The following is a 24,949-nucleotide window of genomic DNA, read 5'->3' as shown; positions in this document are numbered from 1 at the left end:
TGGGTAGCCAAAAGACTGCGCTCTTGTACAATTGCAGCACGCCACACCGTGAACTTAACCCGGGCAATTGTATGGATGGTGAAATGTGAATTAATGATGGCAAAATGAGTCCGAGGTCCAACACCGAAAATTACCCAGCAATTCTGCTTCAATTGGTTGAGGAAAAACCCCAACCAAGTAACTTATCCCAACCAAGTTTTGAACCTGGGCCCACTCGTTTCATGGCCAGATGTGCTAACCATTACTTCACAGCAGTGGACCAATTTTACATTTACTTTATCTGCTTATTTAAAAAAAAAAAAGAAAGATATATGACATGTAAATTCTAATTATTTTATTTAATCTCAGTTTACATATTACACCGGGATCACTTTTCTTTTTTCTGCATTGTTGTGCAGTATGTCATTCATATTTCTCCAAGTGGCTGCCTGAATACCTGCAGAGTTCTAACACATCAGTACATGCTGTTATAAAAAAAAACATACTGTGCTTTCATTCCTCAGATGAGGTATAAAAATTCTTACACATTCAAAAATTTAAAATACTGTACCAGTAAACACTGCAGTCCAGAAACATGGTCTGAAGACATTAATTTGTCAATTTAAGCACAGAAACTTAATCATAAACAAAAGCAAGAAAAATCTTTTGAATTAAATATTTTCTAACGTTAATAGAAAAAAAAAAAAAAAAAAAAGAGTTCGGCCAAGTTTGGGGGGCAGTGCCCCCCCCCCATAACTCTTCCTATGCTCATCTATAATTACCATGGAAACAAAAGCGAGAAATCTCCTTGAACTTGAAAATGGTATCACTGTGTGTACCGAATAGAGAATCCAGATTTGAGAAGCTACTTTCTGAAAAGGGCACATTTATTGCAAGAATACTTTACAACTACTAAAACAATTTTTTATTTTTATATTCAACGTTGTTTATGTTTGTAAATACAAAATGTATCAAGTAGCCTATGTTAAAGGACGTTTTTGTTTTATTTTGTAAATAATCTCGCGAAACCCCTCAACTCTTTACACGACCCCCACTTTGGGAACCACTGCTATAGACCAACACAGAATTTTTGGCGAAACTTTGTTAAATGAGAAATTATGATTTTTACTTCATTTACCTTAATTATTACACAGTCAGAGAAAAATACTGTTAACAGTAACATACACTCAGAATAAAATACTGACAGAGAAATGTAATGCTAGCATGGTTAAGAATCAAGTTTGTTTTAGTGCGAGCCTCTTTGCCTTTATCAACAGTGTGTGCAAGTGGAAAAGTATGAGTAGTCTGCCGGTCATTACATTAAATATTATGCCAAATGAAAATGAAATTACTGTTCTTAACGAGAATTCGCTAATTGGAGGACAGTATAGTTGACTGGTTTTTTTTTTACTTCGTTTAAGAAGGGTTTCGTTATATTGAAGGCAAAAATATGTTCATTAATAGGGGTAAAAGTACATTATTATGCATATAATTTTAGCAGAACTGAAGGTTCATTCCGAAATATGGAGTTTTTCACTGTAAGAGACTTCGTGAAGTAGAGGTTTTACTGTAATTTGTTTTTGTATCATGGTCTTAATTGTATCCTTTTCTCCTTTCCATATGTAGGTTATTATTATGCTTTCATTGTTTGAGGTTATTCTTGATGTGAAGTAACTATTACTATATTTAATAACAATAACATAAAATTTTAACATCTGTTTCATTCATCATTCTTACAGAAATGCAAATTGGAAACAGAGAGTAAGTTTTTTTTTTTATGTAGACAAGTTACAATAAAGGAAACGCATGAACGAGATAAATGCAGTAGTTTATTAAGACGGCTCCAACTAACTAGCGGGCGGTGGGGAAACTATTTTTTTTTTTTTTAATTTCACATTATATTAATTGCTGTTGTTTAGTCAACTGTTCGAAGACAGGTTTCAACCTCATAAGTGGCGTCAATAAGGCATCACTCGTGGAATGAGACAACTAAATCAGGAGATAGGGTGGCCAGTTCCTTTCCCCCCCTCTATAATGTTAATTATGCTTTGTAAAATAATATTATGGAAACCACATTGTCTTAAACATTTTCCTTAGTAAGATACACCTCAAAACATCCTTCTACACAGAGATCTACATCGGAAATATGGCAGAAAAACACAGAATCTTTTTATCAGGGAGTGAAAAATCATAAACAATTCAACTTTATTATCTCAGTCACTAGATTCGTCTGTTTTTTCTAATAAAATTTCCCCAATTTCGTCACTTTACAAATGGCACATTTCACTTGTATTAACTTGTTCCCTCTTCATGGCGACAAGTGAATTGCGCACATCAGACTTAGATTACATGAAAACTAAGATGGGAAGGGGGAGCTAACAAATATTAACACAAAAGTTTCATTCATAGCAAGCGACAGCATATACTCGCCTTCGTAATTTAAGTCCAGACCGCGTGTAGTTTTAGTAATAGTATAAATTTTGCCTCTAATGGCAGCACAAATCGAAATCATGAATTCTAGAGGCAAATGAGATGTAAACTAACACGTTCTCTTAGAAATCGAAAAAGACCAAAGCAGTACCATGATTCATATACAAATCGATAGCAGAGAACTTCAGCTTGGAGCTGAATGTGCCATTCATATTAAAAGAAAAGAAACCTCGAAATTTTATAAAATCTGCAATGCTGCATCAAAATAGATCACTATTATCAATGTTCCACTCAGAAATATAAATGAGAAATACTACGCAGAACATAACAAAATTAAAACTGTTTATAGAAACGGAAATGTTGAACCTTCATTTAGAAACATATACCATTATTTAAAAAATATCTTGATTCGTAGACGTAACAACAGTTTAAATTATGAACTGTGCTTAACAGTGCAGCATGGACATGATGGAAAATCCCGTCCATGTAGTACACCAGCATCAGCAGAAAAAAATTTAATATTTTCTACTATTTAAACATTTTTCTCATTACCATTATTTCATACACTTTCATTAAATTTCACTTCCTTTTACTGGTAAGAAAGTCAACACAGCTATGACAAAGAACCATCTACTAACATGTAAATTTAACCAAAGACAGCTTTGTACTGAAATGCAGGACGGCAAACAGTCTAAAAGCATGAGCTTGCCATTAATAAAAAACAAAAAACGTTATTTTTCATATGTTCTTCATTGCAACAACAAAAACTTAACTTTCCTATAAAAAAAAAAACTGAACAAGAATGATGTATTTAGTAGTAAAATTCTTTGTTTATAAAGACAACATCAAATTAATTTGTATATTTCAAGATTTTAAATTTCAATAAGATTACACATAAAATAAATTTAATAAAAAGTAGAATAGAATTAAACGAAAATGTGAGCATGGAAAAGAATGTTGTAACTGTAATTGATATTGATTTATGTAATTAATATGTCAAGTATGTTTTACATGTATGATGCAAGATGTATAAATAAGCAAGTAACTTGCTGACAAGCATGTAGCAGGAATTTAGACTGACCTACTGTACTCACTGAGAAATACCGATTCAGCTATTGCAGTGTGGTGGCTATATGTCAACAATTGCTAACCTGGATGCAGTACGGTATGATGACATGGAAGAATTAGTTAATAGGCATAAGTGAACCTATAATTAAACATAAATATGAAAGTTATAGAATAAATTTAGATGTTTAAAGTAAAAAAAAAAGAAGATAAAGAAGAATAATTAATTTAAAAATGTTCATGGTAGAAAATTGTGAAAAGGAGCAGATAAATAAGTTTTAAAGTTTTAATAGTTATTACGATTGGTTTAAACATGCACTAAAACTAGACGTAAGTGCAAGTTTGAACAATTAATTACTGAGATTTGCGATAAATTAATTAGTTTAGGAAATTGTATATTTATTAAGTATAACTACTTTTGTATATAGATCATTTTTTAAATTATTAAGTTTGTACTTTTGTGAACTAATATCAATAAATCTATCTATCATATGTTCTTCATTGTAACTTGTTTACAATCAGTCTTACTTTCTGACTTATCCTGTACATTGACAGAAAAGTAAAGAAATTTGAAATCATTCCCTGTGATCTATGAACCCTCTGTGAGAAATCAGCTGTTAATACAATCTGATTATTGAAGGTGACAGAACATTTAACACTCCAAAAAACAAGGTAGGTTTGTATAAATATTTCTGTCACAATACTATTCATCTCATTCAAAAATATTTTCACCAACACTTATTAATTTCTGTGTGTATGACTGCGGTGGGGTGAGGCAAAGTAATATTTTGTGCCACAACATTTTCATCAACTCCGTCACAAGGCATTATTGTCTGCCACAGAAACAGGGCTTGCTAAACAAATTAGTACATTTATAACACAGTAAAGATTTTGGTAAAAATTGTATCTTAAATACTTGTAACAGATTTTTCAGACAGGGACTTGTAGCTAGCAGTGGCATATAACATGTCTTAAAAGAAAAGACAGATAAAAGCTCTGAAGCTTTGATTAGATGCTGTTAATCTGCTTTTCGCACATTCTTAAATCTAATTCATGTATTGATTAATAACTTTTGATTTTACTTTCAAAGTATTAATGAACACATAAATTGTTGTCGCAATATTTAAAATGAAAAGTAAGTTGGTAAAAATTACATTTAGAAGAAACAGGTAATGTACCAGTAGCAAGAGCAGCTGCAGGAGTACAAAAGCACTGAACTAAAACTTGGAATAGCAGCATCATAAGCACGTACATAAGTATTGTACATAGAAAAAATATAACTGCAAACATAAGCTCACTTACCTACCACTCAGCCATTTAAATTTGCATAAAGAAACATAAATGAAGATATTCCATGTAAAGAGTCAGAAATTATAATATATAAACTCATACAACTACATTGTACATATTATAGAACTACTTTCATTACAAAATTTAAAATATAAAATAAACAACGACTACGGTATGTTTATAAAATGTGAGAGCTAACACGAGTAATACTAGAAGTGCACAATTAATATTCTACACTCCTACTGCATATCCCAGAGAAGATGGACAGTTTCTGCAAGAAAGATATAAATATAGTGACAAAACCTGTAAATTTAACCTCTATATTCTTTCTGTCTTTTCCTGCATTAAGTACTACATTAAAGGTAGTGAAAATGTATAAAGATTGGATATTATGCCATTTGCCTCTTCAGCTGAATGACTTCAGTGTAAGATGATTTTGATTTGCACAACACTGTGATGCATTGTTATACAGGTTATTTAATTCTCTATATCCAAGTACCATGGGTTCAAACCTGACTAAAGGTAAGGGATTTTTTTTCATAATGTCTTGTGAAAAGTGTTCTGGGTGATTCAAAATACCATGCAAAAAGTTTTAAGAGATGACAGAGAGGAGCACAAAGAACATGCAACGTGGGGCTGGTATTACATCAACGCTGTACCTGGAGGAGTTTCCCATGGCAGTGAGGCAAAACACACAGTTTCAACATGATGGCTGTCCAGAACATTTCACATTTTTCATTCATGACTTCCAGCATAGTATTTTTCCATACAGGTGGATTGGCTGTGGCAGGCCTGCTTAGCTATCACGATCACCAGACCTTGGTTATAAATAGCTTTTAAGGAACCTGGAGGTTCACTGCCTCCCTCACATAAGCTCACCTTCGGTCCCTATCCTGTGCAAGATTAATCCAGTCTCTATCATCATATCCCATTTTCCTCAAATCCATTTTAATATTATCCTCCCATCTACGTCTCGGCCTCCCCAAAGGTCTTTTTCCCTCCGGTCTCCCAACTAAAACACTATATGCATTTCTGGATTCGCCTATACATGCTACATGCCCTCCCAATCACAAACATCTGGATTTAATGTTCCTAATTATGCTAGATGAAGAATACAATACGTGCAGTTCTGTGTTGTGTAACTTTCTCCATTCTCCTGTAATTTTATCCCTCTTAGCCCCAAATATTTTCCTAAGAACCCTATTCTCAAACACCCTTAATCTCTATTCCTCTCTCAAAGTTAGAGTCCAAGTTTCACAACCATACAGAACAACTGGTAATATAACTGTTTTATAAATTCTAACTTTCAGATTTTTGACAGCAGACTAGATGACAAAAGCTTCTCAACCGAATAATAACATGCATTTCCAATATTTATTCTGCGTTTAATTTCCTCCCTAGTGCCATTTGTATTTGTTACTGTTGCTCCAAGATATTTGAATTTTTCTACCTCTTTGAAAGATAAATCTCCAATTTTTATATTTCCATTTCGTAGAATATTCTGGTCACGAGACATAATCATATACTTTGTCTTTTCGAGGTTTACTTCCAAACCTATCGTTTTACTTGCTTCAAGTAAAATTTCCGAGTTTTCCCTAATCATTTGTGGATTTTCTCCTAACATATTCACGTCATCTGCATAGACAAGAAGCTGATGTAATCCGTTCCAATTCCAAATCCTCTCTGTTTTCCTGAACTTTCCTAATGGCATATTCTAAAGTGAAGTTAAAAAGTAAAGGTGATAGTGCATCTCCTTGCTTTAGCCCACAGTGAATTGGAAATGCATCTGACAGAAACTGACCTATACGGACTCTGCTGTACGTTTCACTGAGACACATTTAATTAATCGAACCAGTTTCTTGGGAATACCAAATTCAATAAGAGTATCATATAAAACTTCTCTCTTAACCGAGTCATATGCCTTTTTTGAAATCTATGAATAACTGATGCACTGTACCCTTATACTCCCATTTTTTCTCTATTATCTGTCAAATACAAAATATCTGATCAATAGTTGATCTATTACACCTAAAACCACACTGATGATCCCCAATAATTTCATCTACATGTGGAGTTAATCTTCTCAAAAGAATATTGGACAAAATTTTGTATGACGTCAACAAAAGTGATAATCCTCGAAGGTTATTACAGTTAGTCTTGTCCTCTGCTTAAAAATAGGTACAATTATGGCCCTTTCCATTGTTCTGGTACAATTTTCTTTTCCCAAATAGCAAGTACAAGTTTATAAATTTCTTTAGATAATGCGCTTCCACCCTCTTGTATTAATTCTGCTGGAATTTGATCGATACCTGGAGACTTGTACTTTTTCAGATTTTCTATCTCAATTTCGACTTCAGAAAGTGTGGGTTCGAGTATAAATGACTCAGCAGTTTGTATTTGAATTTCATCCCGATCATTTCTACTTGGACTATGTACATTTAGTAGTTGGCCAAAATAGTTTTTCCATCTGTTCAGGATTGAATGAGAGCCTGCAAGCAAGTCACCATTCTCATTCTTTATCACGTTTACCCTTGTCTGATATCCGTTCTTAAATTCCTTCATACCCTTATATATCGAATTTTTTCATTCTTACTATTTGTTTCTACCTCATTCAGTTTTTCCTTCAAGTAATCTCTTTTTAATCCTAATTGTACGACTTGCTTCCCGTCTTTCATTGAAATAATTATCTCTATTCTCCTCAACTGGATCCTGTAAGAATTTCGATTTTGCCCGTTTCCTTCTTTCTACTACTGTGCAACAATCATCAAACCACGGTTTCTTTTTCTTAGTTTCAAAATAACCTATGCTCTGCTCAGCAGACCTTACCAGCCTGAATTTTTTCCTATGGGGTCACTTAGGTATGCTACTGTACGACATGCCATTAAGGTGAGATCAGAGACTCTACCATGTTAAATTAATAATCTTTTAGAACCTTTATATCAAAAAGTATTACAGACATCTCTATAACAATTTTACTTCCAATTCTTTATTATCTTAGAAGTGCTGAGCTTTTATTTATAAAGTGTTCATTGTGAAAATAGTAAGTTATGATTTTCTTTGTACCCGATTACTTTTTAAGAAAAATGAAATTACATTAATATTCATGCACAAAAATTTTTATCCAAATGACCTGAACTAGAGCTCAGCAATCAATGCAATACTGTAGATAAGCTATAAAAATGTCATGCTTCTAGCTATCTTAGATCATGAGAAAAAAGTACACGTTATAATTTTTTTTACTTCTGAGAAAATGAGCGACAAATTAAACGTTAAGGAAACTTACATTTTCACAAACACAGATACTAAATTTGTTTTGAAAATTCACAACAAAGTCAGCCATTACAGTCTTCAACAATACTGCCAACATATGAAACAAACATTCAACTACAAAACACACTAAACCACAACCTTTTTTTTGCCAAATAGTTTCAGAAATATTTATAGTTTTATGCAATAGTGCGGGATGAGGAAAAAAAAAAAAAAAGAAGTTTGACACATTAAAACGTACTAGGGGCAATCAGAATGTAATTCTTCCTATTTATTTTCTCTTTTAATTTAAAAGAAAATTAAATGAAATTTACATAGCATAACAGTCACAACATTCACGATTAATTTGTCACTTTCCAATATAATCTCAGTCTTTTTTCACAGTTTTTGTCCACCTTGAAACAATCCAGTGTGGTAAAAATCACTGTCCTTCTTCCTCAGCCATTGGTGCAAGAAATTTTTCGGGTATCCTCATCTTCAAAGTGATGCCCGCGATGAGCTTCTTTTAGTGGACCAAACAGAAAGAAGTCTGATGGTGCTAGGTCAGGGCTGTATGATGGATGTGTGATCTTGCATTGTCGTGCAAAAGGAGAATATCTGCAGTAGCTTTTGATGGGTGAATTTGTCTAAGACGTGCATTAAGTTTCTTGAGGGTAACGATGTATTGGACAGAATTTATTGTGCACCCTACTCCAAAAAATCAATTAGAATCACACCTTCACATCCCAAAAGACTGTCACCATAACTTTCCCCGCAGATTGCAGAGTTTTGAATTTTTTCTTCTTTGGCAATATTATGTGATGCCATTCCATCGACTGCCTCTTCGACTCAAGTTCAAAAAAATGAATCTAAGTCTCATCTCCAGTCTCAATTTTCGCCAAGAACTCCTATCCTTCCACACTGAAACAAGCAGCAGATCAGAGGCTATTGTTTTCCTTGCCTCTTTATTCTGGTCGGTCAACATTTTTGGTACAGCATGTACAAACTTTAGAGTAGATGGTGAGCATGAGACACAATTCATCTGTTATTACCTGGCGGTCATCATGAATGATTTTGTCGACTCGTTGAATATTGCATGGAATCACTGCAGTCGCCAGCCGGCAGCTTTGCTTTTCATTAGTTTACCCTTCAGCTTCTGTACAGGGACAAACCCAACATCTAACAGTGACAATGTCATCTCCATAAACCTCCTTCAGCCTTTCATGAATGCAAATGGGTGTTTCACATTCCACATTCAGGAATTCTATCACAGCACACTGTATTATATGTACATCGATGTCCACCATTTATGAAACTGATGCAATGCTGCCATCTGTTGACTTAGGAAGCTGTTACTGCAGTGGACTGTAAAAGAAAGTTTGAGAAATCGCGCAAAATTCAAATTTTTCACCTCACCAACTTATGTAAGGAGAAAACAGTAGGAGGCATTACTTTCTGACCAACCCTCGTATTATGTAATTAATAGCACTTAGAATTAGAATGTTTCAACAAGTTATATATCAAATTACGCAGAAAATTCAAAATAATTATTTGGAACAAAAAATCAAAATCAAAATTTTACCTCTGACCTCACCTTAACTGACGACCATCAAATAAGGTACAGAATTGCGGCTGCTAGTGGACATGATTAATACTACTCCTAGAATCTTTGTGAGAGTCTGACAATCCATGATATACCATTCTGTGCACTATTTAGAGGTCAATGGTGGCCACATAGAGCACTCCTGTAACTGCACACTGCGTGGGTAGGTGACAGCTGTATCCAGCAGGATGTGTTATATGCGGTGCAGCATTTCCGATTTTCCAATCACCTACTGAGTTAATGATGCAATACTGCCCATTTTCTCTAACAAAAAGTATTCATTGTGCTCCTTTCTGCCACCTCTTAAAACTTTTTCACGAATCATTTGTCTTTACTGTTCACTTTAACACTTATTATAAAAATATAAATAAAATTAATCTTTAAGAAAGTTTCATATTTTTCACGAACTTTCGAATCATCTTTTATATAAGATGACAGCATGATTTACAGTTTCAATGCATTATTTCTATAGAAACCACGTATAATAGTGATCATGTAAATGTCCCTTCCATCAAAAGAGAGGAAAATTTTTTATATTCTCATATGCAGAGACTTACCACTAATAATGCCATACTATTTCCTGCATCCAAGTCCAGATATTTTACTGCTTTCGATATAATGCATCTTGGAATATCAAATAAATAAACAAATTAATAAATTTTGTACAGTATTTAAATTTTGAGAGCTGTACGTTATAATGGCCAACTAAACTCTGTCTTGATATTAAACCACATTCTTCTCTGGGTCTTAAACAAATCATGCTTCAACGATATCTCAAGTTTTGGTTGCATAAAAATGCTATTACCTTTAAATGTTGCAATTGTTCCAATGTAAGATCCTTCACTGGTAACTCCAGCATGTCATGCTCTGCCAGCTGTTTCTTGCGCTTCATTGCAATGCATACATGAAAGTCGTGATACAAGACAGGCACTAGGTCCTTGGAAAGTTGCACATCGAACTCCACTAGATCTGCTCCAGCAGATGCTGCATTCTTCAGTGAAGCTATCGTATTTTCACGAACTTCTGCACATCTATAACAAGAAGTTCCCGTCTGGACTCACCAAGTTGTTTCTGGAACTCTGATAAAATGAGATAATATTATGGACGACATTCAAAGACTTGTGAAACAAGCTATACTAGTTTCTGCACGTGTAGAGAAACACAAGATGTACTGTCACGAAGAAAAAAGCGGCACATTTTCTCATAATTTTTATGTCAACAATTCAGTTCCTTTATCATGTTGTGGATGATACCATCATTCATATGTTATTTTAACTTTCGTTTATTATATACAATAAGTTCTTATGAGCCGCCGACAAATATCTAAGTTCCAGAAACAGAACAGTGCACATGCCCATCTCCTTGAAGCTCCAGTTCACAAGATGACACAAATGAACCATGTAAATGTGCTGTATTTTGTTCTAAAATGTGTTATAAAATAAAACGAAGGGTTGATTCTAGCTGCATCAGGGCTGCTGAAGAGTGAAATAGCAATAAAATTGATAAACACTAAATCTATCGAAACGAAGATGGATGAGAAAGATACGTAATATGCTGGATTAAAGTATGAGCCATTGTAGCGTAGGTGGCTTAAGCATGGGTCTAAACCAGATAGCATTGGTTATTGTAGGTTCGAATCTCCGTTAGTCTTAATTTTTCACATCGCAAATTTACCATAATAAGTTTTTATAAACACCATTTACACAAGTACCAAGTGGCGACATTGCCTGGAAGTCAATTGAATGTTTAGTAAATAGCACAACCCCTCCCCAGGCAACACTTCTGTCTGTTAATAAAGCCATCTGCATTTATATCTGATTTATAGCTTTTAAAAATATGTTTAACTACAACATTAAAACATGTTACCATTGTATACATAGAATTTAGTTCTATTTGTTTTAATAATGGCAATACTGAAGTGATACTGTTTACCATGTTTCAGTTCATATTGGAGTTTAGCTTTCTGTATTCTTCACAAGGAGCACTGACATTGTTACAGTATGTCTCGCCATTACTCTAGGTTGATTGAAAAGGATCCTACGCCGTAATTGGGAAAAATTACCCGTACAAACAGCAGACGAATTGTGGGACATAGTACTAGATGCGTGGGAGGAGGTGGCCATGGATGTAGACCTATTCCATAATCTTGTGGACTTCATGCCATGCAGAATGAGAGCAGTTGTTGATGCAGGTGGTTTGTGGACGAAATACTAATCCCTACCACAGGCTTTTTTCTTTTGTTTATTTATGTTTTTGCATAATTTATTTATATTTGATGCTTCTGATTTTTGAGGAAGCAAATAAACTATTAATTTTGTATACGGGCCAGGTTGTGCCTAATAATAGCCCATGAATGATGGGCTATAATATTTTTGCAAGACTTGTGTAACCAAGTTTATTGACAAATTCCACTAACACTTGTCATTAAAAATATAAAATAATACAAAAAAAAAAAAATCAACCCTGCCAGGAAGCGAACTTACAACCTCTGGTTCTGAAATCAGAAGCCTAAGGGTACGGCCATACGAGCTACATTTGTAGCAAGTTTTCTGCGACAAATGTAGCTGGAATTATAGACTGCATTGAGTTAAATGGAAGCGGCCACACGGAGCAGTAAATGTAGCAACTTTTGTGCATCCCAAGGTCGTGTCGCAACTCGAATGGGTCCGGGTCCATTTTTTCTGCGACATTTACTGCTGTCGGCTGGCCACACGTAGCGACATGGGTGGCTACACGTGCAGCTACAAATATCACTGCGATGTGCAGTGTGTCTGTATGTTTGTCATTTCGTTTACATATTGTTGCCAGGTCATCATTTCTTGTAACCTGGAAGTATTTTACTTCTCTGCCTTTGGTTTTATTCGCATAATTGTTGCATCCGAACACTGCACAATTTGGCATTTGTAGAAAAATAGGTATAAACTTTTTTATATAAATTTTTTAATTTTACAACAACAACAATAATAACAATAATAATAATAATAATAATAATAATAATAATAATAATAATAATAATAATAATAACAATAACAATAATAATATGAATTATGAACTATGAAATATGTAACATAAACATAGCATGTAGTATTGCAAATATTGTATGCAATGGAACATGCTGTTTTAGCACAATAAAGGAAAAAAAAAGAAAAAAATAAATAAATAACAACAACAACAACAACAACAACAACAACAATAATAATAATAATAATAATAATAATAATAATAATAATAGCAAGCAATGATCAGCGATAAAGTCATTAATATAGTGATATTCGTGTGTCTCTTTATTCAACGAAAAACTTTCAAGTTATTTAAATATGCTGTAAAGTTATTCTACAAAAATTCCCTCTCAGTAGACTACCCGCACATATTAACAATTTTTTATTAGGAAAAATTAATTTTAGAAACAACGAATAATTATAGTAATAATAAAATAAAACTTAGGGGCAAATGTCTGACATGTTAGGCCTATTCGTGACCAATAATTTTCCACCTTAAACAAATTAAAATTGTTGTTAGTTACTGGGAATTTCTTATTATGAAATCCATATTTTTAAATTTTAAATTCATATTAATATTTATTTCCACTTCAGTAATTCCCAGATGAGACTCAGCGAGCCAAAGAATATACAAGTCAAAAGACTTTTATCTACTAACTGACAATAAATAAAGAATAAATATCATACAAAAGAAAACAAAAATAATTGTAATAAAAGTACAAACAACCGTGTAAAATGAATGGGCATGCTTTAATTTTTTAGGAATGAGATAGAAAGCGAAAATCAAATGTCATGTAAAGGACACACTGATTAAGACTTTAAAAACAGTGAAATAACAAATCAAAGTTATTCATTTTACAGTAGAGAATTACAATAATTTAGTGCAATGTAAATTTACAAATGCGTATGGATACACGCGTAAGCTAATTTTAAATACTATTTTCTTAATCTTACTCCTGCTTTTGTTACTTCACCAGAAGGAAAAGTAAATATCGTCACTAAGTTCTCTTCTGGTAAATGAATTTGCAGTCAGGCATACAACACCTTGGCATTTTATTCAGGCCTAATGTATGAAAAAATAAAACAAGTGACACTGATGAGTGTAGTGAAATTTGTCTCTCGAATTAGCTATAAGATATCGCAATTTGTACCGCCCCGCTTACCTTATAGCGTTAGAATATATTTTGTTTGTCAAAACTTTATGAGACACTGAGACTGTAACATACCCTAAGATTCACCTTTCAGTTTCTCCCTTCCCCGAAATTTAATAATCTGAGAAAAGTGATCTATCATGTTTAAGAGAATGTAAACTCTGTTTTCTATTGGATAAGATGTACAATGGCAGAAGGGCATTCTCTAATTTGAAGGAAAACCCATTTTTTTAATGGCTGAAATTCTCAGTATGTATATATAATCATAACAACAGAATCAACTTGTGTTTATGAGGGAGTGAAGTAGAGAGGGAGATTGACTATTAGATGGAAAATTACAGATTTATAACAATACGATGCCAATATAGACCTATATGACATATTTTGTTACTAACAATATGATGTCAATAAATATTGCTTCGTTTATGTATAGTCCAGCTAAGTTGCCCTATTTTTTAACTCTCTTCAAAATATCTTTCTTTAAAAAGTACATACATTTTCCTTTTTTCAATTTCGACCTAAAGAATTCTTCAATAATAAATTGTATACAAAAGCATTCTAGCAAAACCCTTCACAGCAATTTTGTTTGGTAAAATAACGTACAATTTTTTGCGGGACAGACCTCACAAATCAGTATTGTTTATAAATATTTTTGTGTTATAAAGACATTTCCACTTTGAGTTGTATTTTGGGATATAAGGGTCAAGTTTAAATTGCCGCAACTTCCAATAAGAATTCTGCAAAACCAAGAAAAAGAGAACTTTTATGATAGATGTATTTACTTATACTCTTCAAAATACCGTTCTTTGAGAGTACAAATTTTTTTTTCTTTCATTTTCGACCAAAGGTTTCCTTCAATAATAAAATCTATACAATAGCGTTCCAGTAAACCCTTCACAGCGACTTCATTTGGTAAAAAAAAAAAGAAAAAACACAATTATTTTACAAGACATCTCTCAAATATGTTACAAACAGATTGCCTCTTTGAGTTATGTTTTGGGTCATGTTTAAAACTTCTTTTTACTTGGAGATGCTTCAGAAATTCGTGTATTGACAGGGGAAGAGCATGTCTAATCTGTCGCACAATCCCAATGACCCTTCTAAAGAACCACGAGAAATTAGGTCTTCATACAGCCTTTCAGCAAACCCTTCACCCACACCGTACTTCCGATTGTTACTGACGAACAATATTGCCTGTTGTAAAATCGACACAGGAATAAAAGTTAACTTTATGGCTCTGCTATAAATTTTCTTCTCATGCGCATTACAATTGTGTGTGACCGTAATAATGTACACTAACAACACACACAAAGCGACTTTGGTTTCATACTCCATCTCAGAAGAAAGCTTCCACTACAGTACTGCTGAGTGCTGCAAAAAGCAAAAGAACTAGCTACAAATATCACTATGTGTGGAATGTCATGTGGCTACACATAGCGACATTTAACGCAGAAACTAGCAGTAATTGTAGCGCCCGTGTGGCCACCCATTTTGCGACAATTATGGCAGCTACATTTGTAGCAGAAAACTTGCTAAAAAAGTAGCTTGTGTGGCCGTATCCTTACCCCTACAGTACACCACCTCGTAGCACTTGCTGCATTGTGGACAAATCACTATCAAAGAATCAACCGGAACAAACATCACAGAATTGCCTTTGAACGAATGAGTTTACTCATGTGAACCTGACTTAAAAACTTTATATTTAAACTATAAAGTGTCGGCTCATTCTTTTTGAACCCAATTGTAAACAAGGAACTATTACAAAGAACTAGTATTGCACAATCTCCTAAATGCCGGTTCTGTAATCTTAATAAAGACATAAATAAGGTCACTGTCTTCACTGTCCAACTTTTACTAAATTTTCTAGTCTTTCTGTTAAATATTCCAACCTTTCACTTTCTGGATTAATTACAAGAGGCATTCTCTATAATCCATAAGTTAAGATATTTGGCTTCATTTATAAAATGGAAAATTTAATTAAATACCATTAATGGAAGTAAATGTCTGCCAATTTACATAAAATAGCTATATATACTGAAATCAATTACTTTTCTATTTATACAAATCAATATTTAGAAGTGACGGCTTCTTCCAAACCTCGAAGTTGGTAATATGGCCACTAAAACATCATGTACGTTTCTTAGGCACAGGCTAAAAAGAAAAAGAATTTTAATTTAACCTCTACTTTGTATTCTGGTTCTTAGTGGTCAGCTGTAGATGTCGGCCAGATGTCCCAAATTGTGGAATTAGTAGTACAGTGAAACCTTGATTCATCATTTTGTTCTGGACTTCTGAAAAAAAATGGTGGAAATGGGAAAACGATTGAGATTGATACGGGAACCTGTCTAAAATGAATATAAGCAATCAAATTTACTTATAATACACACATGTATTCATATACATGGTGGTACATGAATGATTTTTTGATTAACTCATTTCATTTCTTGTTAAAAAAAAAAAAAGTCACTAATTTTCATTTGCTTACTTGCACCTTTACTTTTTAAGCTAAACAGTAGCTTCTCAATATTAATAATGTTCACTTGGTCTCTGTCGGTGATCTTGTGAGCATATATGAACGCTCTCATGGTCTCGAACGCACTTAGTGCTTCTTGAAAACTCGGCACTTGTTTGGGATCAACTTCATCATTATCATCACTGTCGACTTTCCCTCCTCCATGGAACTTCCACTCGCCACTTCCTCACACATTTCTTCCACAGACAGCACACCACATGTCGTGAGTTCTTGGTCCACAGACACATAAGCGTCGAAATCAACGCCAGCAGTTCCTGTCTCCAGCTGAGTCCAGTCTTCGTCTTCATCATTTCTGTTGACTTCCGACATGTCTGGCTCTTCATTTCTGTCCCCATAACCACATTTTACAAAACAGTTCCGAATTGTGAACTGAGTCACTTATTGCCATGGCGAAACAATAAAGTGAATTGCCTGTAGTATGTCTATCTTCATTTTTACCTCTTTCCTTTCATCCATCAAACATAAAGCCCTCTGTACTAGCTGCTTCCTATACACCTGCTTGAAGTTCTTTATAACTCCTAAATCAAGTGGCTGTACAACACTGGTGCAGTTTGGGGGATAAAACATCACCTTCACATTCTTCAAAGAGGATGTGTCTGGAGAATGTGCAGCACAATTATCAATAAAAAGGAGGATTTTCCTGCCTTTTGCACCAAAGAATTTATCAAGAGCATGAAGAATGTCTCTGAAAATCGCCGATGTCATCCATGCTTTGGAATTAGCATAGTATTTCACAGGTAGTTTCTTCACGTTTTTGAAACACCGTGGTTTTGCAGACTTGCCAATAACGATGGGAACTTGTTTGTCTGAGCCATCGGAGTTTGTGCACAGCAGTACAGTCAGTCGCTCCTTCGCACTTTTGCATCCGTGGCAGGATTCTCCTTTAAGTGCCAGCGTACGGTCTGGAAGACAGTTGAAGAAGAGGCCTGTTTCATCTGCATTATAGATGTCCCGAGGCTCGTACTCTTCCAGCAGCTCCAGGAGTCTTTGAAACCAGAGATCCGTGGTGTTTGTGTCCACAGCAGCACTTTCCCCAGCCAGTTTCTTAAACACCAAGCCATGGCATTGTTTGAAACGAGAGATCCAGCCGTTCGATGCAGAAAAGTTCTCAATCCCCATTGTTTCAGTTATTTTCAGAGATTTCTCCTTCAAGATGGTCCCATCAACAGGAATGCCTGATGCTACCAGGAAAAGAGGACATTTTCGAGCTCGCTGTAAGTTGACTCCTTGCCTGTCTTCCTCTTTTTGGCTGCTGTACCACACTTATCAGCCTGCGGTCTGATTTCTATTTTCTTTGCCATTATGCAATTTAGAGTTGAAGGTGGCAGGCCAAGACGCTTAGCTATGTCAATCCTCTTCTCCGTTGGATTTTTCTCCACCTCTACTATGATACGAAGTCGTTCTTCTAAAGTCCGAACTTTTTTACATGGAAACGCCATATCTGAGAAAATCAGATTAGAAACTGCCAAGTTAAAAATACGAAGTGTCGAGAATCGAACACGTGTGATAGACTGCATACACAACTTGGTGGAAACACGGACTGGAATGTTTTACAATAGAAAACGATTGATAGGACACATGGACCCTTCTACATTGTCTTGCCAGGCAAGCTGTGAGGAAGGTCGGTGCGTAAGCAGGCCAATAACCATAAAACTTCACAATTGGAGCTTGCAGCACAACATTCTGAAGATATCAACTGCTACAAACATTTGTAAGCTTGTTGCTATTTCTTAAAACTGATCAATCCGGGATTTACAAACTTCAGGGCTAAAAAATCTGGCCAATGATGTGGGAAAACGATAAATCGAGGAACGATAGATGCGGGCTTTATAATCGTAGTTTAAATAGAATATGTTCAGGGACCAATGAATTTGAATGATGGATCCCGGAAAATGATACGTCCGGGAACAATAAATCGAGGTTCCACTGTAGTAGACATCTGTCACTGATTCCATTCTGACAAATCAATAATTAAAACTGATGAAGTCTCTGTGACATTTCAGACTTTAAGGAATTTCATTTATTGGAATCATATATATATTAGGCTTCCGCTTCCAATTTCTATTATTATTTTATAGAGAATTTTCAGTTTATTTCAATAATTTCTCTAAAGCTCAATCTTTACTTTGTCACCTTACAAAATATTTCGAGAAAGAAAAAAATTTTTTTTTTTTCAGTTTTGACACGTTTTCGGCATTCCTAATGATAAAAAGTTCATTTTTAGCTTGCAACTTTATATAATCTACATTAGCTTACTAAGCTTTCAATGTCATTGCTTAGCAGTAAAAAAAAAAAAATTGGGTTTTTGAACAATATGTTGAGATTTAATTTTCCCATTTGTTTGAAGTAATCATGTAGATCAGAGTAGGCGACCTCTCCAGATCTTAAGTGATGCTGACCTGAGAATTATGTTTTATCACTTTGAAGAAATTTATTTGAATAGCAAAACTATTTTTTTTAAGCTTTTAGGGGAATTGTACAAGACAAGCTGTTCAAAATTGGTTTTTATATATTTTCAAACAGAAGTTTTTTTTTTTTTATGTACGAAGATCTACATAATATATTTCTTGCAAGAACAAATTTTCATTTCATTATTGAAACAGAAGACACTATAACAATCTGACTCATTTGAGCTACAAGAAGATATTAATAGTATTTTTAGGTGAAGCACTGTTAACAAATTCAACTTTAATATAAAAAAAAATGCTCACACATTACCTTCACTCATAATACTAACTCTCTGGATTACACGTATAGCATAAATAACACAAAATTAGAAAGGGTCACTTCAGTAAATGATTTAGGAGTGGTAATCTCTCATGACCTATCCTTTTTAACACATATAAAAACAATTGCGAATAGAGCCTCCAAACTGGTAGGTTTAATCTACAGAAACTCAAAAGATTTCAGGAATGTTGAAATTGTCTTAAAAATATATAATACGGTAGTTTAATACGAAGTAAATTAGAGTATGCATCTATAGTTTGGAACCCTCACTATCACTCGCACTCTGTCATTCTAGAGAGATTTAAAAGGCATGTTGGTCCGACAAGTTAGCATCTAAATGAAAATAAGTATAATAAATCCTTCAATAACTGTCTATTTTTAACCTAATGAGTAGTACAAGAATTACATTAGGTCATAATTTTATGTGTATAACCTAATGTAATTCTTGTACTACTCATTAGGTTAAAAATAGACAATTATTGAAGGATTTATTATACTTATTTTCATTCTAGAGAGAGTACAGAATAAAATCCTAAAACTGCTATATATGAAAAAACATTCACATTACAATATATTCCAATCTTATGAATCCATGCTGGTTGAATTTAATGTACCATCTCTCAGTAGTCGCAGGATAAGAGCATAACAAATGTATTTGTTGAAAACCATAAATGGTTTAATAGACAACCCTGATCTTCTACAGCTAATTAGTTTCAATATTGGCAAATCAAATTTGAGAAAGCGATCTCTCTTTTATTTACAGACATCAAAAACACAATCTCATAAAATGTCTCCACTTTTATTAATGCTTCGAACCTACAATCATCTATCAAATAAACAGGATTTAGATTTTTCGTTATCGTATTATATGTACAAGAAAAAGTTATGTAAAGCATTACTTGATGTCAATGATTTAAGTACTGTTAAGAATTATTAGAGCTGATTCGTACTTTATCATGCTTAAATATTTAAATGTATATCTTATGTTATAAAGAACAATATATGTATCTATATATACACAGCAATAGTTTCATGATATGTTAAATTCTAGTTGCATGTTATAGTTATAATCAGATATCCTCCTAATTGGAACACATGTTCTGTAGTAGTGAATTTCTTAAATAAATAAATTAAGCCTATTAGGCCTACTATATAATACTGTATATTGAATTTATTAACATAGTGTTATATTTACTCTGTAATTTGCCAATTATAGCTACATTTTACATTTTTGGCTATGATATCTATACTTAACTCTTTTTAATTTATTTTTATTTGGTATTTTTCATATCTGTCTCTTTTATTTAGGTAGTATCTATTTGTTTTTGTTTGTTTTTTTTTTAATTTTAATTTGTAATTACACTTGTATCTTGCATTTGTATCTGTTTTATCTCTTTTTTCATGTGATATGCAATTCTATGTTTTTTTAAACAAGTATCTATACTGTCTATTGTAATTGGGCTTTGCCCTGATAAATAGATAGATAAATAAATAAGTAACTAATAAACAAACAAACACTTACTCTGCTACTTCAAGCTTGAAGGATGTTCCAAGACCCCGATGTCCCACATCAAGACCATGCCATGTCTTCTTCCATATGCGACTGTATGAAACACTCATATCACACTCGAAGTCTTTGATGGGTTGTACCACTAAGTAATCAACTGTAAACAAACATTCATCAATCTATTTCATAGCTGTAAAAGGAGGTATGGGAATCTGAGAAATGTTAATTATTAAGTTTGGTGCAATGTAAAATAACTGGTCACTATTTCTTTCAGTTACATGCATCATCTCCTTTCTCCAATGAAACAAAACAAATTTTTTTTTTTTCTTTTCATTTATTGTTTTTCACTGAATCTCCTATGGTATGGTCTGCATAGACCTTGGGATGCTCAGAGTCACTTATGATAGTGACTGAACACAGTTTAGTGACAATGTGGCAATGGGACATGAAAAAGGAAGAAGAGTATGAGGAGAGGCACAAGAGAAAGGCAAAACAAAGAGGGAAAAAAAGAAGCAGAAAGTAGAGGAAAAAAGGACCAATAAGAGAGCAAAAGAACAGGAAGAAAGAAAATGAGCAGGAAGAGAACCAAGGCATAGGAACAAGAAAAAGATAAGGAAGAACACAAAGGGGCAGGAAGAGGATCAAGGAACAGAAAGAGGAGAAAGATCACGAACACAAAGGAGCAGGAAGAGAAAAAGGAGCAGTAAGAGAAAAAAGAGCAGGAAGATAAAGGAGCAGGAAGAGGACAAAAGAAAATGAAGAGGTAAAGAAACAGGAATAGGACAGAAGAGCACAGGAAGCTGACAAAAGAGCGCAGGAAGGTGACAAAAAAGCTTAGGAAGAAGGCGACAAAAGAGCACAAGAGTGATAAAAGACTGCAGAAAAGCGACAAAACAGCACAGGAAGAAGGCAGCAAAAAAGTTCAGGAATTTGACAAAAGAAAGCAGGATGGTGACAAAAGAGCACAGGAAAAAGGCAACAAAAGAGTGCAGGAAGAACGCAACAAAAGAGCACAGAAAGGTGACAAAAGAGCGCAGGAAGAAGGCAACAAAAGAGCGCAGGAAGAAGGCAACAAAAGAGTGCAGGAGGAACACAACAAAAGAGTGCAGGAAGGTAACAAAAGAGTACAGGAAGAAGGCGACAAAAGAGCACAGAAAGGTGACAAAAGAGCGCAGGAAGAAGGCAACAAAAGAGCGCAGGAAGGTAACAAAAAAGTGCAAGAAAGTGACAAAAGAGCACAGGAAGGAGATAGAGTACAGGGAGGCCACAAAAGAGCACAGGAAGAAAGCGACAAAAGAACACAGGAAGAAGACAACAAAAAAGAGCAGAAAGACGACAAAAGAATGCAAGAAGACGACAAAAGAGCATAAGAAAACAACACTGAAGCAGGAAGAGGAACGAGAGAAGAAAAAGAACAGGAAGAAGACAAAGAGGAGCAGGAAGATGACAAAGAGGAGCAGAACTACAAGGAGGAGCAGGATGACGACAAAGAGGAGCAGGACGACGACAAAGAGGATCAGGACGATGATAAGGAGGAACAGGTAGACCATAAGAAGGAACAAAAGATAAGGAGAAGCAAGGAGCAAGAATACAAGAAGAGGGAGACAAGGAGGAGCAGAAAAATGACAAGGAGCAGGGAGACGACAAGGAAGAGCAAGGAGAGGACCAGGAGAAGCAGGGAGAAGACAAAGAGCAGGGAGGGGATAAAGAGAAGCAAGGAGAGGAAAAAGGAAGCAGGGAGAGGACAATGAGAAGCAGGGAGATGACAAAGAGAAACAGAGAGATGACAATGAGAAGCAGGGAAAGGACAAAGAGAAGCAGGGAGAGGACAATGAGAAGTATATAAAGGATAAAGATTAGGAGGAAGATGATGAGGAAAGTGGAAGGGTAAGAGGAGCATAAAGAGAAAGAAAGTAAAGGATGAAAGTGAAAACAAAAGGAAATAGGGAAAAAATAAATAATAAAATGAAGCTAAAGATGAAAAATAAGATGAGGAAACAACAAATAAGATAGAAAAAGTGCAAGAGAAGGTCGAGAACGTCTAAATTTAAACATACAAATTAGTAATGGAAAATAAGGTCGATACTAACACCGCAGTTGACCAATAGCACGGTGCCTGTTGCTTGTGATTGACACAATGGCTTGTCCCTCGCTTGAAGTCAGCATACTGGGTAAGATGTAACTGAAGCCCACATGATAGGGAGGTTCACCCTCAGCTGTTCTTGAGCTGTATATGTAGTAATCCATCATATAGGCCTGGAACAAACACACAATAATTGAAATAAAGTCACACTGAAAACCAGTTCTAGCAGCTAAGTAACCAGACGGAGAATTCACAGCATTTCCATCTGAAACAGTAGTTTCCTTACCTAAAGCTATTATGATAATGCAATTGGTATCCTTAAGAGTCTAAACAGTACAAAAATAAGACAACTAAAGCTCACCATCTTTATCGTTGATATTTATAACACTTGCAATAAGCAACTTTGGGCCCAGGGAATACGTGAACATGGACTATGATGAAAGGATATATTGATGGAAATGAACACCAAAGTTGGCTTATCTGAAGGAAGATCTCCACGTCTGCAGCAATCCTCTTGAACACCACAGGGACTCTCCTGCTTCCACAAAGCCTTGAGAACCGAGCATTAACAGAGCAGTAGTCTCAACTAGGTAAGGAGAGCAATGGCACACAAGAGCTCAGGAAAGAATAGAAACTATGTTAGAGGGTTTTGTCAATATTGTAGCCAGCATACAACCTAACATCACGCATATGCCATTCTGGAATCAGGAAGTAATTTACTGTGGAATTAATTCTACTTGTAATATTACAGATATTTATATTAATGGTAGCAGGACTACTAAGAATTAAATATGTATATTAGCAAGCATGTTTACAGATTTCTGTAGTTGAAGATAAAAAAGAAACACACTTAAAATAAACTATTTATAGTAGAAAAACAAGTTAGAAAGTAACACAGTTCCATGGAATGAAGAATTACAGAGTTCATAAAAGAGGCACGTTGGTCATGCAACAAGACGAAAGATTAAATTTATTTTTGAAATATAAGAGTGAAGAATTAAATCATGAGCTTTTTGGGTCTTACAAGTATTAGTATCAATTTAAAACTGTTCAACATTATGACGGTGACATGAAAACGTTTATTCTTTCACGTTCTTGTTTGTATTATTGTATCATATTTATCATCATTATTTACACTCACAATCGTTTCCAAGGATCTAGAGCATAGCGCACTATAAAGGTTCCCGAATAAATTTTTCACGAGTTCCAGTACTTATTTACAAAATTAAACTTATAAATTAAGTACGAGGATTTTTCATACACGTCATGTTATTCAGTAGCCCTTCTTAATTTTCAACCTCATGAAACTCTTATGACATGGAGTGAGCATATCAGCCTTCATCTAAAATAAAATTATTAATAAAGAAAAATTATAAACAGATAATATTACATAATAACAAAAAGTTGGCGAATATAAATACTGATACGAAATTTAAAAAATGAAAATTTGAGTCTTAATTCCCCAAAAAGAACAGCAATGGCTATCTTCAGATTAGTAACTGAATATGACTGTTTGGCAGTGCATCTCTTCAGAATTGGAATTTATACATCTCCAAAATGTGTTCTCTGCAGAGAAGAAGAATCAATTATGAACTTGCAGCACATAGTAAACTACAAAGCTATCAACATTTCAGATATAAGTGTTAATAACATCACAAACTTATACTGGCGCATTGGAAAACAGATGGAGAAAATAGAATGTTTAGTATTATTATTAATTTAAAGCCAACAATACAATTATTATTGAAAAATTCGCAATCATGTAGGTGTAATAAAGATATAACTAATTTATAAATAAAAAGTTAAATAAAAAGTCAGGCATTAACACTTATCTAAAATTAGGATTCATCAAGCACTGAAAGGTACTGCAGAAAGGACGTACAGAGCAATTCACTTAACCCTAATGTCACTTAGATTTCCAACATATGTAAATATTTTAAGACATAATTTATAAACATAAGAAAACTTCTAAGGTCTTGCAAAATATCAGTTACCAGAATCATCAGAAAAAAATACTGGACACTCAGCACTAATTTTAAATTGCGCTTTAGTGTATATTTTCCACTGTGCTTATCCATGTTGTCTTTGAACAGATTAAAACAATACAATTAAATCAAATTCTCCAAAAATAACAGCAGTAATAAAGTACACTTCTGAACAAATCCACCCAGATTTCATTTAAGAATTTTCTTCAATTGTACTACTGGTATCTTTTGCAATTCAGAACATTTTCACTTATTATGGTCTCAAAGGCTAATTGGAATTTCCCGGTCTCTGATTGAGTCAAAAACCCTGATAGAACTAATATTTAACCCTTGCAGTGAATTTCAGTGAAG

The 24,949-nt window shown here is 34.2% G+C and overlaps 1 protein-coding gene across 11 annotated transcripts in view; it reads right to left on the bottom strand.

The window, feature by feature from the left end:
• LOC138710526 (glycerophosphocholine phosphodiesterase GPCPD1-like) overlaps nucleotides 1–24,949 on the bottom strand; it is a 279,131-nt gene that overhangs the window by 126,459 nt on the left and 127,723 nt on the right. For all 11 annotated transcript variants that reach the window (XR_011335253.1, XM_069841478.1, XM_069841485.1 and 8 more), the window contains exons 7-9: nucleotides 22,621–22,786; nucleotides 20,546–20,687; nucleotides 10,419–10,644 (exon numbers count right to left, since the gene is read on the bottom strand). Coding sequence is in view for 10 of the 11 variants with exons in the window: in XM_069841478.1 (XP_069697579.1) it covers nucleotides 10,419–10,644; nucleotides 20,546–20,687; nucleotides 22,621–22,786 (534 nt within the window). In the remaining variant the exon portion in view is untranslated. The remainder of the gene's footprint in view (nucleotides 1–10,418; nucleotides 10,645–20,545; nucleotides 20,688–22,620; nucleotides 22,787–24,949) is intronic.

Source organism: Periplaneta americana, chromosome 12 (assembly GCF_040183065.1).
Source record: "Periplaneta americana isolate PAMFEO1 chromosome 12, P.americana_PAMFEO1_priV1, whole genome shotgun sequence".
Lineage (NCBI taxonomy): Eukaryota > Metazoa > Arthropoda > Insecta > Blattodea > Blattidae > Periplaneta > Periplaneta americana.
Note: the sequence above shows the minus strand (reverse complement) of the source record. Positions and strands in the feature narration are given on the sequence as shown.